At 43.3% G+C, this 16,748-nt stretch overlaps 1 protein-coding gene across 2 annotated transcripts in view; it reads left to right on the top strand.

The window, feature by feature from the left end:
- Positions 1 to 16,748, top strand: part of MXI1 (MAX interactor 1, dimerization protein) — a 55,965-nt gene that overhangs the window by 24,020 nt on the left and 15,197 nt on the right. For both annotated transcript variants that reach the window (XM_062580241.1, XM_062580243.1), the window contains exon 3: positions 1,540 to 1,569. In XM_062580241.1, coding sequence (XP_062436225.1) covers positions 1,540 to 1,569 — 30 coding nt within the window. The remainder of the gene's footprint in view (positions 1 to 1,539; positions 1,570 to 16,748) is intronic.

Genomic DNA, 16,748 nt, shown 5'->3' with positions numbered 1-16,748 from the left:
GATTTTTCTAGACTAAATGTGGGTTATGTTTGTGTCTGATTCCTCCAGTGTTCTTGGGGAGGGGGAATGGAAGGATTTGCTTGGGAGTTTCCTCCACTTGAGGAGTTTGGTTATAGTGTACTTTGCCTTCAAGGAACCCCATATCCCCTTGCATAGTGGACACTGCACAGACATACAGTAAAGTTTGGGAGATTTTTTTCCCCGCTGGTTGCCTGCAGCACTCAGCCATGGCTAGCTAAGACTCATTTGCGTCGTTTTTCGCAGACGTCTGCGGTTTATTTGTCATCTTCACTGAGGTTCCAACACCTGTTAAGCACTCCTCCTCCCTTTTTTGGAGAAGCATTTAATTATTACAGGGTTTCCCTTGGAGCACATCCTTCATTCAGTTCCCTAATTGTAGAATTCTCTGCGGGATTCTCCAGATGGGGGATAGAGGATAATCTTCTCAGAGCTCCGGAAGAAATGTGATGCCAAATTACAGAAAATAGATCCTTTTTATTAAGCTCTCGGGCTCCTTTTACACTTATTTTAAGGTGACCTTCTGTTAAAGAGACAGGTTGGATAAATAGCTATCCTTTTAAAATAATCCTTGACAACTCTACCTGGGTTACTAATAACATTGTTAGATTAGCAATCCTGAAAGGATTTAAATTTCTTTTTGCTTTCATCACAAAGACTGGGAAAATGGACTTGTCTTTTTTCTTCTTTATTTGTAGTTGGTCTCATTTTCAACTGTGAGCTCTGAGTTACAGAGCGCGGGCAATGTGTTTGGTGTGGTGGGCAGGTATAAAGGCAAACTCCCCTCCTTTGTCACAGTGCCACTTTATGGGTCACTTCCTCGGCAGCAAGCTTGTGTTGTGGCAGTGCCATTTTGGTTCCTGAGGGGTTTCTGGGCATCCTAAAAGTGCTCCTCGTCCCTGCTGATGTTTGCAGATGTGGCAGTTTGTGAACATCCCATTTCATGCCTAAATGCTGGGCATATCTGCAGTTCTACTAAGTTTGGTACGTCTACGATGTGGCCACCAAATTATTCCAGGCCTTGTCCTCACAGAGCTGTTTAAGTTGGGAGATCCCTGAGTGTTTTGTGTACATTAATTAAGGCTTCATGAGCTCCTGTGTTGGGAGATGATATCTGTGTTTTCATGAGGTAGATGGAAAAACTGAAGTGCAAAGAAATGCAACTGCAGTCCTGTACTGAATTGGGAGCAGAGCTGGAAATACAATGTGAAAATGGTTGAGTCTGGTCCCCCGTGCTAATCATTGCTTCTCTTAGGGATTTCCTGCCCCTTTCATTCTCTAGGGAACATTTACTGTGACACCAGGACGAGTACTGGCTTTGCACACAGCTAGTAAATACAGACTTAGGATGGGAGGAATCTCTTGTCACCAGGGAGAGAAAGATGATTGTAGCTATATGTTTTAATATATGTAGTTGGTTGGCTTTCTGTTGAAATGCAGGGATGTTTACAGCTTGCAGTGACTGGAATTCTGTGCTGGGAGGTCAAAGGTGACTAATCCAAATTTTTGTTTGTCTTCCAGGTCTACGCACAACGAACTAGAAAAGAACCGGTAAGTAGCTAATGAGCTGAATTCTAAGAAATGCAAGCCTAGTGAGTGTAATGTGCTTTAGCGTTACACATGCAGGTATCATTTGATCAGCTTAGACAGCCATGACTGATCACAGTGCATCAGGTAGTTTAAAAGTCGGGGGAAGACGCAAAAAGATCTGAAAAAGAAGCCTTATTTTTTTTTCCTCCTTCTCTCTCTCTTTCTCTCTGTCTCTCTGAAAAGGCAAGAAGTGACCCAGTTTTGGGACTAATCTGTATGCAGAGTAAACGCTGTTCTTCTGACATAGTGAAATCTGATTGGGGCACTTCCCATACATGAGGTTGCTACGGGATCAGGTTTCTTGGGCCCTTAGTACATGCTACCATGAACTGGAGGGCAGAGTCCTGTGCTCCCCACCCTCTCCCTCCCACCCGTTTGCAGGACTGTAATAACCTCTGCGGTGCAGAAGAAAATACCATTGTGTGAGGGCTCTGAGGTCTGGCTGACAGCACTCCCACGAAGAGTTTCTCTTCTAACCTGTTCTAGGGTTGAGCCTGTCTATCCTTCAATCTGGATGGAGTTTTAGCAAGCCTTGCAGTTTTGTTACTTGGCTAGCGCTGCTATGTGACTCAACCCTTTTGTAACAGGAGTTGAGGTAAGATAAATACCATTGAGACAAGGGGAGCTCGTTCACACACAGATCAGATTATAGCCTTCCATTCAGGATGCTATGGCTATAGCTAAGGTTGTGTAAGGGTTTCCCTTATAAATTTATCTCGGTTTTTCTGTGCCATTTTTGGTTTGGGTTTTGTGTCTGTGGGTGCAGCTGCTCTAGGAAGAAACCCCCAGGATGAGCAAACTGAGTCTGGATAGGTTGATTGCCCCCTCTTGCCTCTTAGCAGCCATCATTTAGCAGGGCACGAGGGCTCTGTAATGGTGGCCAAGGATTCACAAAGGCTTCCGGGAAGTGTGGATCTCCTTTCAGACAAGGCCTTCCCATGTAGCTTCAAGGGAGACGGAGCTGGGTTCCTCATGGGGCATGTTGCCCTCTGTTTACCCCACATCTGCGCCCTTTATATTGGGAAGCAACTTTGCCTTTGCATTGCATTCGTGGGTTCTTCATGACTATACCTGTGTCTCCTGGTAGCTGTAAGGGTGTGCAGAGCTGCCATGGTCCTGTCTCTCTGGAGTGATGCAGGAAGGCTTTTCATTTGAGTTCTGTTTCTCTCTTGCCCCACTGAGCCTCGACCTTTCCCAGTTCCAGGCCTAGCTGTGTTGAGAAGTGCTGGCCCCTTGGTTTTTCAGTGCTCTCTGCAGCCTTATTTACCAATGACAGAAAGAATAATGCAGTGCTTGGGTCTGACCCAGAACTGAGGGTGTTTTTTTTTCTCCATGACAACAGTAGACCGTTGCTAATTTTCAATGTGCTTATTTGCATATCTAATTGTTACTGCAAACGCTGCTTGCCCTCAGTGCAGCTTCAGAGCAGAGCTGTCCTTGTCTTTCCCTTATCCACCATGGTCCTATCACACTGGCCAAACCTGCATGCCGCTGACCACCTTTTTCCACCCTCAGCCTTGGGGGCAGGCGGGAAGTTTTAGGTTGTCTGTGGCTGAGATCTGAGCGGCTAGTGTTACGCAGTTACAATCCGGCTAAAGGCAGTAGGATTGGTGGGTAGGAATGGGTTCGGATCTGCCTGATACCTGCTGTGTGTATGAGCTGAGGTAGTTTTTGCTTCGTTTTCCTGTCTTTAACTGAGGACAGTAATACTGCCTGGGGTGGGGGTATCTTTGTTGTATGTTACTAGTGAGAGCAGTGTTGTTAACTTCAGCTTATGCAACCTTTTTTTTCTGAATGTGGACAAGCCAGTTAGCTCCATTGCTCAGCTACAGAATTTGTCATCTTGTTCCCCATTGGTGTAATACCATCTTTGTTTTCCTCTTCTTCCACCTTAGTTGCACTCCCCAGTCCCCATCTGCTCCCGATTGAAGACGTCTAACCATCAGCCTTCTCAGCAAGGGCTTTCCTAGAAGGCTTCCCATTCCTAAGTCACTGTGTTCCAGGTCTGTGCCTCAGACATGGTTTTACAAGCCCTTGGTTTTCGTCCTTCTGGGAAAGGCTCGCGTTTGATCACACTGGGTAGTCTGTACAGAAGAAACTTCTGTGTCTGGGATCTTTGGTCAGGAGCCTTCGGCTTCTTGTTTGGGCATTGCCAGTCCGCTAGTGCCGATGTGCGTGGCTGATCAGGCCGCAGTATCTGCAAACCTAGATGGACCCTGCAGTGGCTCTGCTGGGTTTGCGGTGCTTATTACCTGTAATCAGACAGTGAGTTTCATACTAGAAGTATTTATTTTCAAACTCAGTACTAGTGTTTTCTGAGTGCATAGGATTGCTTCCCGGTCAGATTTTCACTGTATTTTATTTGCTGTGTCGTTAAGTTTGTCGGTGTCTCCAGACTTGACTGTGGCAAAGATAAAAGCCCTGATACTAATGGCTTTGTTGCTGGCAGGTGCTCATTTTTCCCTATTCTTTGAGATTATTCCTTTTGAATCTCACTGTTATCTCCATTATTAACACACGCTATAATTTTCAAAATTGTCCACTATTAGATCTCTGACTCTTTTTTTTCTCCTTCTGTATGCCAGCAGCAGTCGTCTTATGTTCAGTTAAATTTTAACCCATTCAGCAATTACACAGAGCTGCTTCGAGCAATAACAAGGGAACAGTAGAAAATGTTCTTCTCCTTCCTTTTGAATGTGCAATTTAACTTGGACTCAATTATGTTTGTATGCATTAAGATTAGGAATCCCGTACCTGTTTGATGTCCAAAAGCAGCTAAAAATATATAAAAATATATTAAAGCAACATTGGAAGCTCCAGTCCATTTCTTAGTCTTGAAATATTTCATAAACAATGATTCTGGTAAAGAAATGCTTGATATGTTACCTAATAACAACTGTAATATTAAAGTGACTTCTCTTTCTGCTTTGTTTTGGTTTCTTATCCGAAGAGATTGCTGTGACATTTATAGAAGTGGCTTTGTTTGATTTATAAAAGATTAAAGTTAATTTATAGTTATTATCTGTGATTAATCTGCATGTTGGAAAATTGTTTGTGTTTGCTGCTTGATGAGTGTGTGTTTCAGTTTATCTCTGCTGCCCAGGATGAGTCATAGCTTGCATTTAAACATGAAACCAGTTTTCTGCTTCTGATAAGCTGTAAGACATAACTAATGCAATAATTTTTAGTTCTTTAATATGCCAACCAAAAAAATGTAGTTCTTAAGCAAGAACCCATCATTTGTCTGAAAGAAAACGCTATAGAGCAAGTGACTAAAAGTGAACTCCGATAGAAAAACATTTTCTCAAAAATACTGAAAAGTTCAGGCTTAGGTGAAATTGTGCACATATATGCGTGTGGACATGTAGTTTTATGCACAGTGGAGTGTTTAAAGGTAGCAGCATTAACTGTCTTTGTGAACCAGATGCTGGCTGCTTTTGGAAGGATGTGGTCAGTGTGGTAGTAAAAGCACGTACACAGCATTGAGATGACTTTCCTGCTCGTTTGTGAAGTGGCAATTTTGGTAGACCAACGTGGCGTTATTGTCTGTCAGAAAGGTTATATCCCCTGACAGAGCAAGAAAGATAAAGTTATTGATTAGGTTTTCATAACATTTCTGTTTCTTTATATCCTAGACTGATCGTTTGTTTTTGATGATGACTGTTAGATTGCAGAGCTGCAGTGGGTGCAAGCTAGGTATGTGTACACTAGAAAGCCTTTAGATGAGAGATGTTGTTTAAGTACTAAAGCAGTATAAAAAATAATAGTGGTCAGAGATAATCAGGTAGGAAAATCACCTGTTTGTTGCTTAGGAGGGTCTTTTGGTTTGTTTGTTTAGGTTTTTTTCATGTATAAAGAAGTCTCCCCAGCAGTGCGGTGGTGTTCTTTTTTTAGTTTTGATTTATCTTACAAGACTGTGTGTGAGTGGATTACTCTTGGGACTGTAATACAGCAAAAAGAAGGAAAATGAAGCAAAGTAATTGGGTAACGAATGAGTTATTAGGGCAGACTTTCCTTCTGATAACAGTAGTGCCGCCCAAACAACAGACAGATTTGAGGACGGGGAAGTACTGAAATCAAAATTATCTGAAAAATCTCACTAGTTTTGTAGCTTTCCAAAAAATACCTAACTTAAAAGGGGGGGAGGGGGCAAAACAAATTTTAAGAAGGACAAAACTAATTCTACACCGAATGGCTGGAAGAATTATGTTTAAGGCAAAAGCATAGAGTAAAGTGGTATAAGATCCTTTCTCTTCAATGTCTTCTGAGTTGATCAAAAACAGTGAAGAAGAAGAACATGTAGCAGTACTGTGGTCCTGACCCTTGTCAGGATCTCCTGTATCTTCTGTGATTCCCTGTACTTTCTTCCTGTAACAGGAGAGGCTCAGTTAATGGCAGAGTGTTTCTCCAAAATGTTCCCTTCTGCAGAGCTGACTGTTATGCTAAGCTGAGTATTTAAGGTAGCAGGAGAGAGAAAGGAGAAGCCTTGCTGAACATTTAGGAGAAAGCCCTGACCTGGCTCGGTACCCACTGGAACACGTGGCTTTCTCAGTCTCTGCAGCAATTACGTAATGCAGTTCTGTTTCGCTAGAACAGGAGCTTGCGGGTGTCTGTATTAGCAAAATGCAGGGGAAGAAGGAGGGGAAGGCACCGAGCTACAGACCACAGTGCGTTTAAATAGTTCTGGTATTAAGCGCTGCAGACATGCTGTCGAGGCTGGAAAGATAGAGGGAAGGGAAAGTGTAGTGAATCCCCACTGCCCTGAATAAACACAGATGATTCTGTTTTTGTTGTGGTATATATACTTGCCAAGGCAACCTGATCAGTATTTGCCTTGAACCAACTGATCGTTGTGGTGGTAAGTTTAGTATTGTTTATCAGGAAAGCTGGAACAAGAAATTAAGCCAAGAAACCATCCTATCTAAATTTCATTTGTTCTCTAGAGTCAGCTTTGTTTTCATGTTAACTTCGTGTTGCAGATGTTGACAGTATGTATTGTTTTCCTCATTAATAAAACTTGGAAGCTGTGGAGTTCCCTGCGGCAGCCAAACCATGGCCAATACGGCTGAGCATGCATCTTCCTTTGACACATCCAAAGGTCAGAGCGTGCCCTGATTCAACATGCTCCTTTTGGGAGCTGTGGTTAAATCCTCCTGTCTCAGTGGCCGACACGGAGCAGGAGCTGGAAGTAGATAACTGTCTTGGACTCTGGAGCTTGGATGACAAATACGACCATTTACAGCTGGGACCAACATTTTTTAGCAAAGTTGAAACACGTGCCTGAAACATGATAGTTTGGGGGTGAGACCGAGGTAACGACTATGCTGCTCTGCCCCCTCCTGCTTAATGTGAAGGGTGAAGTCTGTGGGGCTATATCTTGGGATTGATTTAGCGTAATTTGTGGAGTAAAGCTATCAGAGAGATACTGATTTTGTGCATGTTCAGTTTTGTTGCAGTTATTTCTTCGTGTTGCTCTGGGAACTCACCAGTCCGATGTTGTAAAATGCAGATGAGGTCTCTTTGGCTGACCACTGCACTTGTTCATGAGATATGTGCCCTTGTAAGTGAATCAAAATGCCACTTCTGCACAATCTAAAATCTGTGAAGACTTTGTTTCGTATTGGCTACAACAGAACATTTTGAACTCTGAGTGAAGCAGCTCAAAGGGGATGGTTAGTTTCCATGCCAAATTCTGAAGGAAACAAAATGATCTCCATTTTGTTGGAAGTCCATCAGCACTGCTCATACTGGAATTTCTAGTTTTGGTGTTAATAAGTACCTTCTTTCCTTTCTTCTGCCAGATCTCCCCACCTCCCCTATGAATCCAGTAGCAATGGGAGAAGGAAAAAGAAAAGAAACAATACTGTTACTTTGGATAATTTGTCTCAAAGCAAAGTGGTTTTGTTTGAGCAATATTGCACAACATTTTAGACATACTCACTGATGTATTTTCCTCCCATGATATAGAAACAGGTGTCAACACTGTCTGCTTGGGCTTGCCATGAGAATCTGTTCTTCTTCCTTTTGCCTCCCAGAAGGGAGACATTAGAGGTTACCCCCATGTTGGAAAGAAACCTGCTGTAGAGCTAGGACTCCCAACTTGCTGTCTGAATTCTCATATTTGAAGTCCTATACTTAAAATTTCCAGAGTAGTGAATAGAACTGGTATCAAGTGGTGCCTTACTGGTTATTTGCTGCTGTAAGGGAGCTAGGAGATGGTGTGGTAACTACTGTGCATGTATTACGAAAGCAGTCACCTGTATTTAGGTGGTATCTAATTTGAAGTGACCATTGCCAACTTTCGTTCTTGGGTCTCTTCCCAAACTTGCATCTTCAAATTTCTGTTTGGATGTGTTGCCACAGTTTTCTTTTAGGTTTACCCCTTTCCTTTACTATATGTTTATGGGTGTCCTGAAAAAATAAAGTCTGGGCAAATCCACCCTGTAATCAGTAGGGTTGGGAAGGGGAAAACTGATATCAGGTAGGAAGTCAAGCATTCTGCTTTCACAGCTCAGCTTTCGCTGTACTTCTCATATCTCTCCAAAATGCCTCCCTGGAGACTCTGCAGGTCTTTTCTTTCTTTTTTCTTTTCTTTTCTTTTTTTCTCCCCTTTCTTATTTTTTCCTGGGGTGTTTGTTGAAATGCTGAGAGCCAGAAATTCTGATGCAACAACTTGCCTTGTTCAAGTGACTAACATTACTCGTGGGCCTGAGAGCAGTACTAGCTAAAAGTCACTTGGAGAGTTTCTGCCTCAGAGAAGATGAGGTAATAGGAATATGATTTCTGAGACAGATTATCTGTTAACTGCAAGTTTTAGGACTTTGTACTCTTAGGGCAGAAGCTGGAGTTGCCTGCAGCTGTTTGCATGTGCTGATCTATATCTGTATCTGGTACACTTGTTGAGGCTACTATAGCAACATGGTCCATGCAGCCTTGTGATGACAAAAGGAAAACTCAGTGTGGAACAGGAAATATAAGCAGGTAGTGTTCTTATTCTCCTTTGTGAATGTGGCCCGTTCTTACCAAAATATCATAGCTTTGAGAACCTTTATGATACTCTGAGGAGGGAGTGAAGAGCTGTCCGACCCTCCTTCAACAGGTGGGGAGCACAAATGCATGGATCCAGTGCTGATCCGTGAGCCTGTGGGAACAAGTTAGCACTGACCCGCTCCTTTGCTCCCTTTTGTCACATATCCAACTTGCTTTTCCTCTCCTCTACACAAATCTCTCCTCTGTCACCTCGGCTTCCTTCAGAAAGTCTCCCTTGCTTGTTGTATCCTCCTCACTGTCCTGCCTTTCACTGTTACCCAGGGCTAGGAGGTGATGAGTGATCCTGTCCTGCTGCCTTTGTGCCTTCTCCCATCTGAAAAGACAAGAGGGACACAAAGCAAAGGTACCTTTGCTGCTAGGGTGTCTTGTGTGGGGGTCGGTGTGGTCTAGCCCCTTACTTCAGGAACCTGCTGAGTTTCATTAGACATTGAGTGGCAGAATTTAGTGCGAGTGTGTAACAGGTTTTCTTAGCTTCATCCAGGACATGAAAGAAGAGGGCTGCATCCTGCTCCTGCTGCTGTTGTAGTCCTCTGGCTGGAAATGCTGCTGCTCCCCCCAGCAATCTGTCTGTCCTTCCTACTGCCTGGGACTCTTTGGCATGAGAGCAGTTTGCATAGCTGTAGGCATACAGATGAGGCAGGTTTCCTCCCAAACAGGACATGTGACAACTATAAAACAATTAAATGGGCAATGTGCAACCAAGGCTCAGGAATTCTCCTCCCATGAAAACATCTGATAACACAGGCAGGGCTAAGCCAGGCAGGGCTAAGCCAGGAGCATGGCGGTACACAGTGACAGGAAAACCCAATGGTGTCAGCTGCCTGACTCACTTTCTGTGTGTCTTGGCAGTTTGAATTTGTGTAGAAATACAGGTCATCTCTACCTAGCACTCTGTCTTTAGTCGTTGGTAAATCTTCACTATACCTTTATAAAACTGGGAGTATCCCCTTTTTAAAGGTGGTGCTTCTGTCTGCCAGATATTAGAGTGAATCTCATATCAAGATTTTGAATTTGTCTGAGTCTGAAGGAGAGCTTAAGAATCCCTGGATCCCAGTGCGATGGAATGAGTTAGGTCTCCTGTCTGATACTTCATTAAAAAAATTAATAGCTGTCTTTTGAGGGTATTCTTTATGTGTATGCTACTACCTGCACATTACTTCTCCTTAGCTGTATGGTAAGAGTTTTCTATCCCTTTTCTCTGATAATTATTTCCCTTTGATAGAGCTTTCATAAAATAGCCTGACTTATTTAGGGAAAAAATGGAAAACTTCTGAAAAGTATGGATGCCTTTTGATCTTAACTTTGCACGGTTGTGAATGGGAGATTCTGCAGATTAGCATGTTCAGCTCCCAGGTTCACAAGAGGGTGAGGGCGAAAAGGAGGTGCAGCCATTGCATAGTGATCTGGTAACTGCCTGTGCAAGGGAGTCTGCCCAAGACAGGCTGAGAGAAATGTTGAGACATAACAGAAATCAGTACAAAAAGCTTGCATACTGAAACCTCCACTGGAAACAGGACATGAGTTCAAAATGTAGTGTTGCTTTCCTAGAAATGGGCTCTGTGAATGCTATGAGTGGGTGCATGCGTGGTCCAAGGTGATAACGCTTCATATGATAAGGGTATGGTTTTTATCACGGTAGGCAGTAAACAGTTGCACTAAACTTAGTCACGCTCACAAAGTCAAGTGGCGCCTGCTATCTCTGAGTTGGCTGATTGCTGAGGTAGGGTGGAATGAGTATCTAAAAACGTCCAAATCATGTGGAAGAACAGATCTTAACGACTCTCGAATGAACACTTGTTCCTAAATCATTTGGGCACTTGATGCTTCCCCCTGTTTGTCTTTATAGTGCTGTAGTTGTGCCTGGTCATTCAGAGAGCAGTGCCCAGGGCTGCTGCCCCAAATTGCTTACTGTCCGAATGATACAGTGCAAGGGAAAAAACATTTGATAAAAAGCACTCTTAATACAAATGAGTGGGCACCCTTGTAAGGGGTGAAGGCTGGCAGAAGCACATGCTGACCAAAAGGGACATGTGGGAAGGAAAAAAAAGTTGATGCTGCTTATTTGCCTATGGATGGGTCTTCCAGTGCACAGCAGAGAAGAGCAAAGGGACGTTACAGGAGGGTTCAGCAGCAGATCGCCCCTGCTGGGCACACTATGGCTACCTCCAGCCTAGAAGAGGACTCTGGGGAGCCAAGCGTGTCTGTCAGAACCTGACAACAGAGAGCTGCCAGGATTCCCATGTGCTGCTGCAGTGTATTCTCTCTTCCTTCCCATCCAAGCTAGATTATGTGGGAGGAAATTCTGGGAGGAAGTTCCTGGAGCTTGAGGAAGTCCTGAGTGATATGTTCTGCACCATCTCCTCCTGGGAGGGACTTTCTGTTGCTACTTAAAGACCCAACCTGTTGAACACTTGGTGTAGTTCACTGTAATTGAACACAGCCAACAGCCAGCCCTTTGATGGGGAGGACTGCTCTGCGTGGAAACTCGGTGAAATTCTTCAAATGAATTAGTCTGAAAAGAGAGTGTACAGTAGCAGGTTTGTCATAGATATTGGAGGTCAAAAAAAGGTTGCTTTGTATCTCCATGTCCTTCATTCCACTTATTTGGCCTTGTTCCCTGGGGCAGGTTGAGTTCTGCATTGCCCTATCAGATTTCTTCTTCTTCTTCTTCTTCTTCTTCTTCTTTTTTTTTTTTTGGGGGGGGGGGGGCAATCTTCCATAAAGCTCAGAAAATATCACTTATTAGCTACACTTCAGTAATGTCAACAGGCTGAATGTAGAGAGAGCGCTCACACTTGCACAAACGCACACAGTTACATGCAAGCGCATACAAAGAGCTTGCAATTAAAATCTCTGTGCCCATCTCTTTTTAACAGGGAAAAGACAGAGCCTCAACTGTGCATACAGCTTGGTTTTTTCCCTCTGAGCTCTGTTTGTTTCCTAGTGTATCTAATGTTTCTCATAGATTGGATCCCAGCACTCCTCAGAGCTGGCTGCTCTTTTCCATATTTGTAGCTGTGGACTTGTATGCAGGAGGCTAGCTGGGATGTCTGGGGTGTAGCTGGTTTCTGCCACTCTTGGGGGCATGCTCCCCTTTGAGATGAGAATTGTTCTAGGCGAGGAAGAGTGAGAGCAACACAGCAACTGAGACTGCGAGAGGCTTGTATCCTTGAGGTCTGACTGCTTCCTCCAGTCTCCCACGAAGCTTGGGATGCTCATTCCCTTCTGCTGATTGACCATTTGATGCGATTGCTCCCTCCCTCTCGCAGGTCTCATGCTACCTGCTCTAGTGCACATGTTCCTCTTTAGTCAAAGAAGAACTTCGATCAGTTTTCAATATCCCATCTGGGGAATTATAAGCCATGGCACTATCTTAATGTTTGCAGACCCTCTTGTTGCTCACTTTGCTCCTGTCCTTTCCTTGCCAACCTGTGGGGCAGGGAATTGTCTCGTTCCTTAGTGGAAACTGTGTGTTGCAGAGGCCTGCTGACTGTCCTTTCCTTTGCCTCTCTGCTCTCATGCATGTGGCATCACTGTCATTTTTCCAGCTGCACACAGTAGCTACAGCTTCCATTCCAGAGCAGATCTTATGCTTTGTCGGCAGCATCATGGATGAGAGCTGCAGAAGTCCCTTTCACTTTCCAGAGACTCAGCACACTGCGTCTGCAGCCTTCTTGGGCCCTATAGCTAAAAGAGAGCAAGAAGCTGCAGTGTTCAGATTTATGCAGTGTTCCATGGAGCAGTCGAGGAACCTGCAGAGTTCATTTGGTCCATCTTCTTGCCCTGGGGCCATTCCTGACAGATGCTTGTCTAACGTGGTCTTAAAAACCTCTGACAGCCAAATTGCCTAGGAACGCAGCACAACCCATTGCAGTGATTAACTGTCATTACCACTAGAAAGTTTTTCCTAATGTCTAACTCGGGGAAAAAAATGATTGCAGCATTGCTCTAGGAGAACAGCAAAGCCAACCAAAAGTGAGTGCTTCTGTGTGTCTGAAGAGGAGTCTTAATCACTGAATATAGTAACCAGCTTTTGGAAGAGGAATAAATCTGTTAGACCTGAAAGTACTCCTGGGAATTCTGTTCGAGATAGCAGGCTAGGAAAAAGTATTCCTCTTCCTTTTCCCCAGTATGTGTGTTCGCCACTTTACCTACCCAGGATAGCAGCTTTCGATGCCAAAGGAAGTGGGAAACCGTGTGAGAACACTTTGTTTCTGGTGGATGTTCTATGTAATACGACCCTTTTAGGAAATGCGTAGAGACTGTTCTCTGTGGGGTGACCTCTTGTAAACTTTTCTTGGCTTGGAAAAGCAGCTTACAGGCTTGATATTCACTGGAAAAAAGCACATATGGGGATGCAGGGATTGCAGAGGGGGAGGAGAAGGGAAATCTTGTGTCTGTTGTGGCATACTTCTGCAGAACATGCAAAGGCCCTCTGGAGACATGAGTGTAACTTGGAGTTTACTTGATTTCCACACCCCCCCCTGTGATCTCTGAGAAAAATACATGCAATGGGAAAAGAGCATGAGGAGAAGGGGGCTTATGCTGTGGGTTGAGCACACTTCTGAATGGTTAGCAGTAGCCCAAGTGGAAGGGTGTTGTCCATAAGCCCTTCAAGCTGGCTCTAAGGTCTGTGCAGACAGTGCTGCCTTGCAACTCTCTTGAGCCAGGCAGGGAAAGCGAACTGGGGTTTTTTAAAGCAAAATGGGTTTCTTTAAAGACTTTTTTTTTTTTTTTTTTTTTTTTTTTTTTTTTTGTAAAGGAGCATTTGTTAAAACTGTTCTGTATCTAAAGTGAAAATATGATTAGTCTAGGCAGCTCTTGTAATCTCTTGCAATTCTAGTGATACTCTGTGACTTGCAGATCTCAGCACCTGGAATCAAGCATTTTCTATCCCCCACATAAAACTAATGTTTGATTCAATGTAACCTTTTAAAAAAAAATTTTAAAGGAAGGGAAACACCTCATGTAGGTGTTTGCATTTACTTTTTTAATCATGTGGTGTCTGAGCTACTTATTTTTTTAGTGGGGCTTGAATCTTTAGGACATGTGAGATTAACAGTGGCACAACAGAAACTAAATGTTACAGAGAAATAAAATTTTTTATGGTGAGATGATTGCAAAGTCAGCATTACTGCCTTCATCTTAAGGTCGTTCAGGCAAAACTCCTGTGAACTTTGCTGAAATTCCATTTCAAGGACAGCTCAATAGAGTCCTCAGATGATGAAGAAACTTTTTGCTGCATATATATGGGAAAGAGTGAAGAGTTACTGATCTGCTTTGAAAAACATGGTTATCTTGTATTCTGTGTATTATCAACTAGCTGTGAAAGCTGAATGGATTAACTTTCCAAAGTTTCCTCCTGTCTAACCACTTCACATACAAGTGTCATTGCTGAACTACATGAGCACCTGAAAAACAAGAGTGGATTTAGCTTTTCAGTACTCTGTGAAGGAATTAGGATTAGATCCATTCTGTGGATGAGCAGTGCGTGCTTCAGTTCAAGGGATTACCTGAGGTCATGCAAGCTCTCTACAGACAGGTCTCCTGACTGTCACTTAAGGACCTTGCCTGCTGTGTGACCCTTTCCCACTTGTGGAGCAAGCAAGTTGAGAAGCTGGCTCTGTTTAGCTTTGAGGCTGTTACTGTTTGGCTGGCTTTTTAAACATTGAGGATTTCTGAAACAACCAAGGAGTGATCCCAAGAAGGGGCAATGAACTTTGATAAAGAAAATGTGCGACTATAAAATACAACTCATCTTGCCTATATTTGGAAGGTCCTGTTAAGGACACAAGTACTACAAAATAAAAGGGAAGGGAAGGAAGTGATTGTGGTCATAATGCAGTGTCATTGCAGATACTTCTGAAAACTCACGTAGTTGTTTTCCAGTTTTAATACTGTCCCAATAGTTGATAGTTGAGCAAATGGAAACCAGCATGAGGACTGGGTGTTTCAGCTGCTCTCTTCATGCTCCAAACAAACTGAATCTCTCAGTGGTGTTTGCAGGTGGGATCCAAGCCCTTTTCTTGCTTGGAGAATAGAGAGTGAGCAAGTATAAGGCAGCTAATTCTCCCACAAATGTTAGTTTACTCAACTATGGCTGTTTTGGGGAGTGAGAATCATATCCATCTTCAACATTGCTAACCAACGCAGGGTCCTCATGATCTTCTCCAGCTGATCAAGAGTTCACTAGGAGGAATGTCCTGTCCTGTACTTAACAGAAAGATTTTTGGGGGCCTATTGGAAGAATTTGGGAATTTCATAGCTGAGCTGAAAAGTTGAGCAGTTTTCATTTATGGATACATTTTGTTTTGTTTCTTGCTCAAGGAAACTATTCCCATGTGGCCAGCTTTGTTTGTGTTCCCTGTTTGGGGGTTTGAACAATCTTATGCCTCCTGCCTTTATGCGTGCCCTGGAAAGAGTGAGAAAATGCAGGGGAAGTATTAAAAGAAGTTAAAGGGAAACGGTAAAATAGGGTCTTATTTTGCCTCCTAAAGTTTACATTGTTTTAATTTTCTAGGTGATAACCCTGCTTTGTGGACAAATTGTATCAATATACAATAACTTCAAATTAGCACATCATACCCATTAAGCAGAAGAAAGGTGCGTTTTTGTACTCCTTGATACCTCTTTTTGGAGGGACTTACCTCAGTGTGTGTGTGTGTGTGAGATTAGGATGGGAGACTCATCTCCTATCCTAAGCTGGGAGTTGCACTTCTCTGTTCATATTCTGCTGCTGCGTAGCGTAGTTAACTCAAATTAAAAATGCTTAACGCTTACTGTTAGCTAACTCACTGACTCTGAAATACAGCATTACTGTTGTTTGTGTGCAGAAATCCCTACAGGGAAAACAGTTCGAGGATCTCTTTGTTTTTCCTTTTTAGTTGCAGCGGGGGGAGGAGGGGGACTGACTCACACATTTGATAAAGTAATTCCTTTTTCCTGGGAAGTCTAGGGTTAAATGTAAAATAATTTTGCAAGGATAAATTAGGTGCATTGCTCTCTGTTCTAGATACATGCCCTGTATACCTGAAAGCTACAGTAGATATTTGATGACTCTTCAAATATTTCTGACAGCATGAAGTGGTGTTGAATAAAGAGCACATGCTTTCCTTCTGATACCAAAGCTTTTGTGTAAACAAATATTCCAGATTGTCACAGTATTTGAATATCTTTTCATCAGGAATTATGATTTCCTTCCAGGAGGTTAGGAAACTGCAATATAATTAAAAAACAAATGTAAGATGGAAATCTTCAATCCTATCTTAATGAACACTAAAAAGAAGTAAAAATACTTTTTTTTTTTTTTTTAAGCAGTGGCATATCTGTGTAATTTAAACAATTTTATATAGTCTGATTTTTACCTTTCTCTGTTAATGATGAAAGTAACTACCAGATCATAATGTGCTCTTGGTACTGCCATATTCCTTGCTCAGTGTTTTTAAAACAGGAAATATGTTATCCCAAATAGCAGGTTGGTGGCATTCTTTACTTTTTCACTGATGGACAAATTGGGGGTAGAACGGGATGCTGCTTTCCACTGGCCTGGTGGGAAGCACACAGCCTGACTCTTCCAGTGTCAGTGCAGGCAGCTGGCTTCTAAGGGTCTCTCCAGATCACTGATAATTTGGCTGTATTCTGGTGTGCACTACACTTGCCCTTGCTCCCTGAGCAAGGCTCCTAGGACTCGGTGTTAGAGGTTCAAACTGGTGAGCCTTTCCCTGTGCCTGACCGTTTCGGAGGCAGGGAAGGATTCGGGGGGAGGGTACCTCCGCTACTCAGCGCCTGACTGCAGAAACCTCGCAGAAAGCTGAAATACCTGCTTTCCAGTCCAAAGGGATGGGGCTTAGCCAGGAAACCTCTGAACAGAATAATCGAGAATAGCTGGTGAGTTTGGAAAATCTCGTCTCTCTTTGCTGGTGACCTAATTCTGGCAGTAAAACTGAAAATCCACAGGTCACACCAAAGCACGTTACTGCCTCCTCTCCAGTGAAACACGTTCCTGATGAATGGCCCAGCCACCTTGCAGGGATGCTGGTGATGTGGAGGTGGATGCCGCTGTGGCTGGAGTAGCATTGCCAGACTTTGCA

The sequence above is a fragment of the Rhea pennata genome, chromosome 7 (assembly GCF_028389875.1).
Source record: "Rhea pennata isolate bPtePen1 chromosome 7, bPtePen1.pri, whole genome shotgun sequence".
NCBI lineage: Eukaryota > Metazoa > Chordata > Aves > Rheiformes > Rheidae > Rhea > Rhea pennata.
This window is presented reverse-complemented; position numbering and strand designations above follow the sequence as displayed.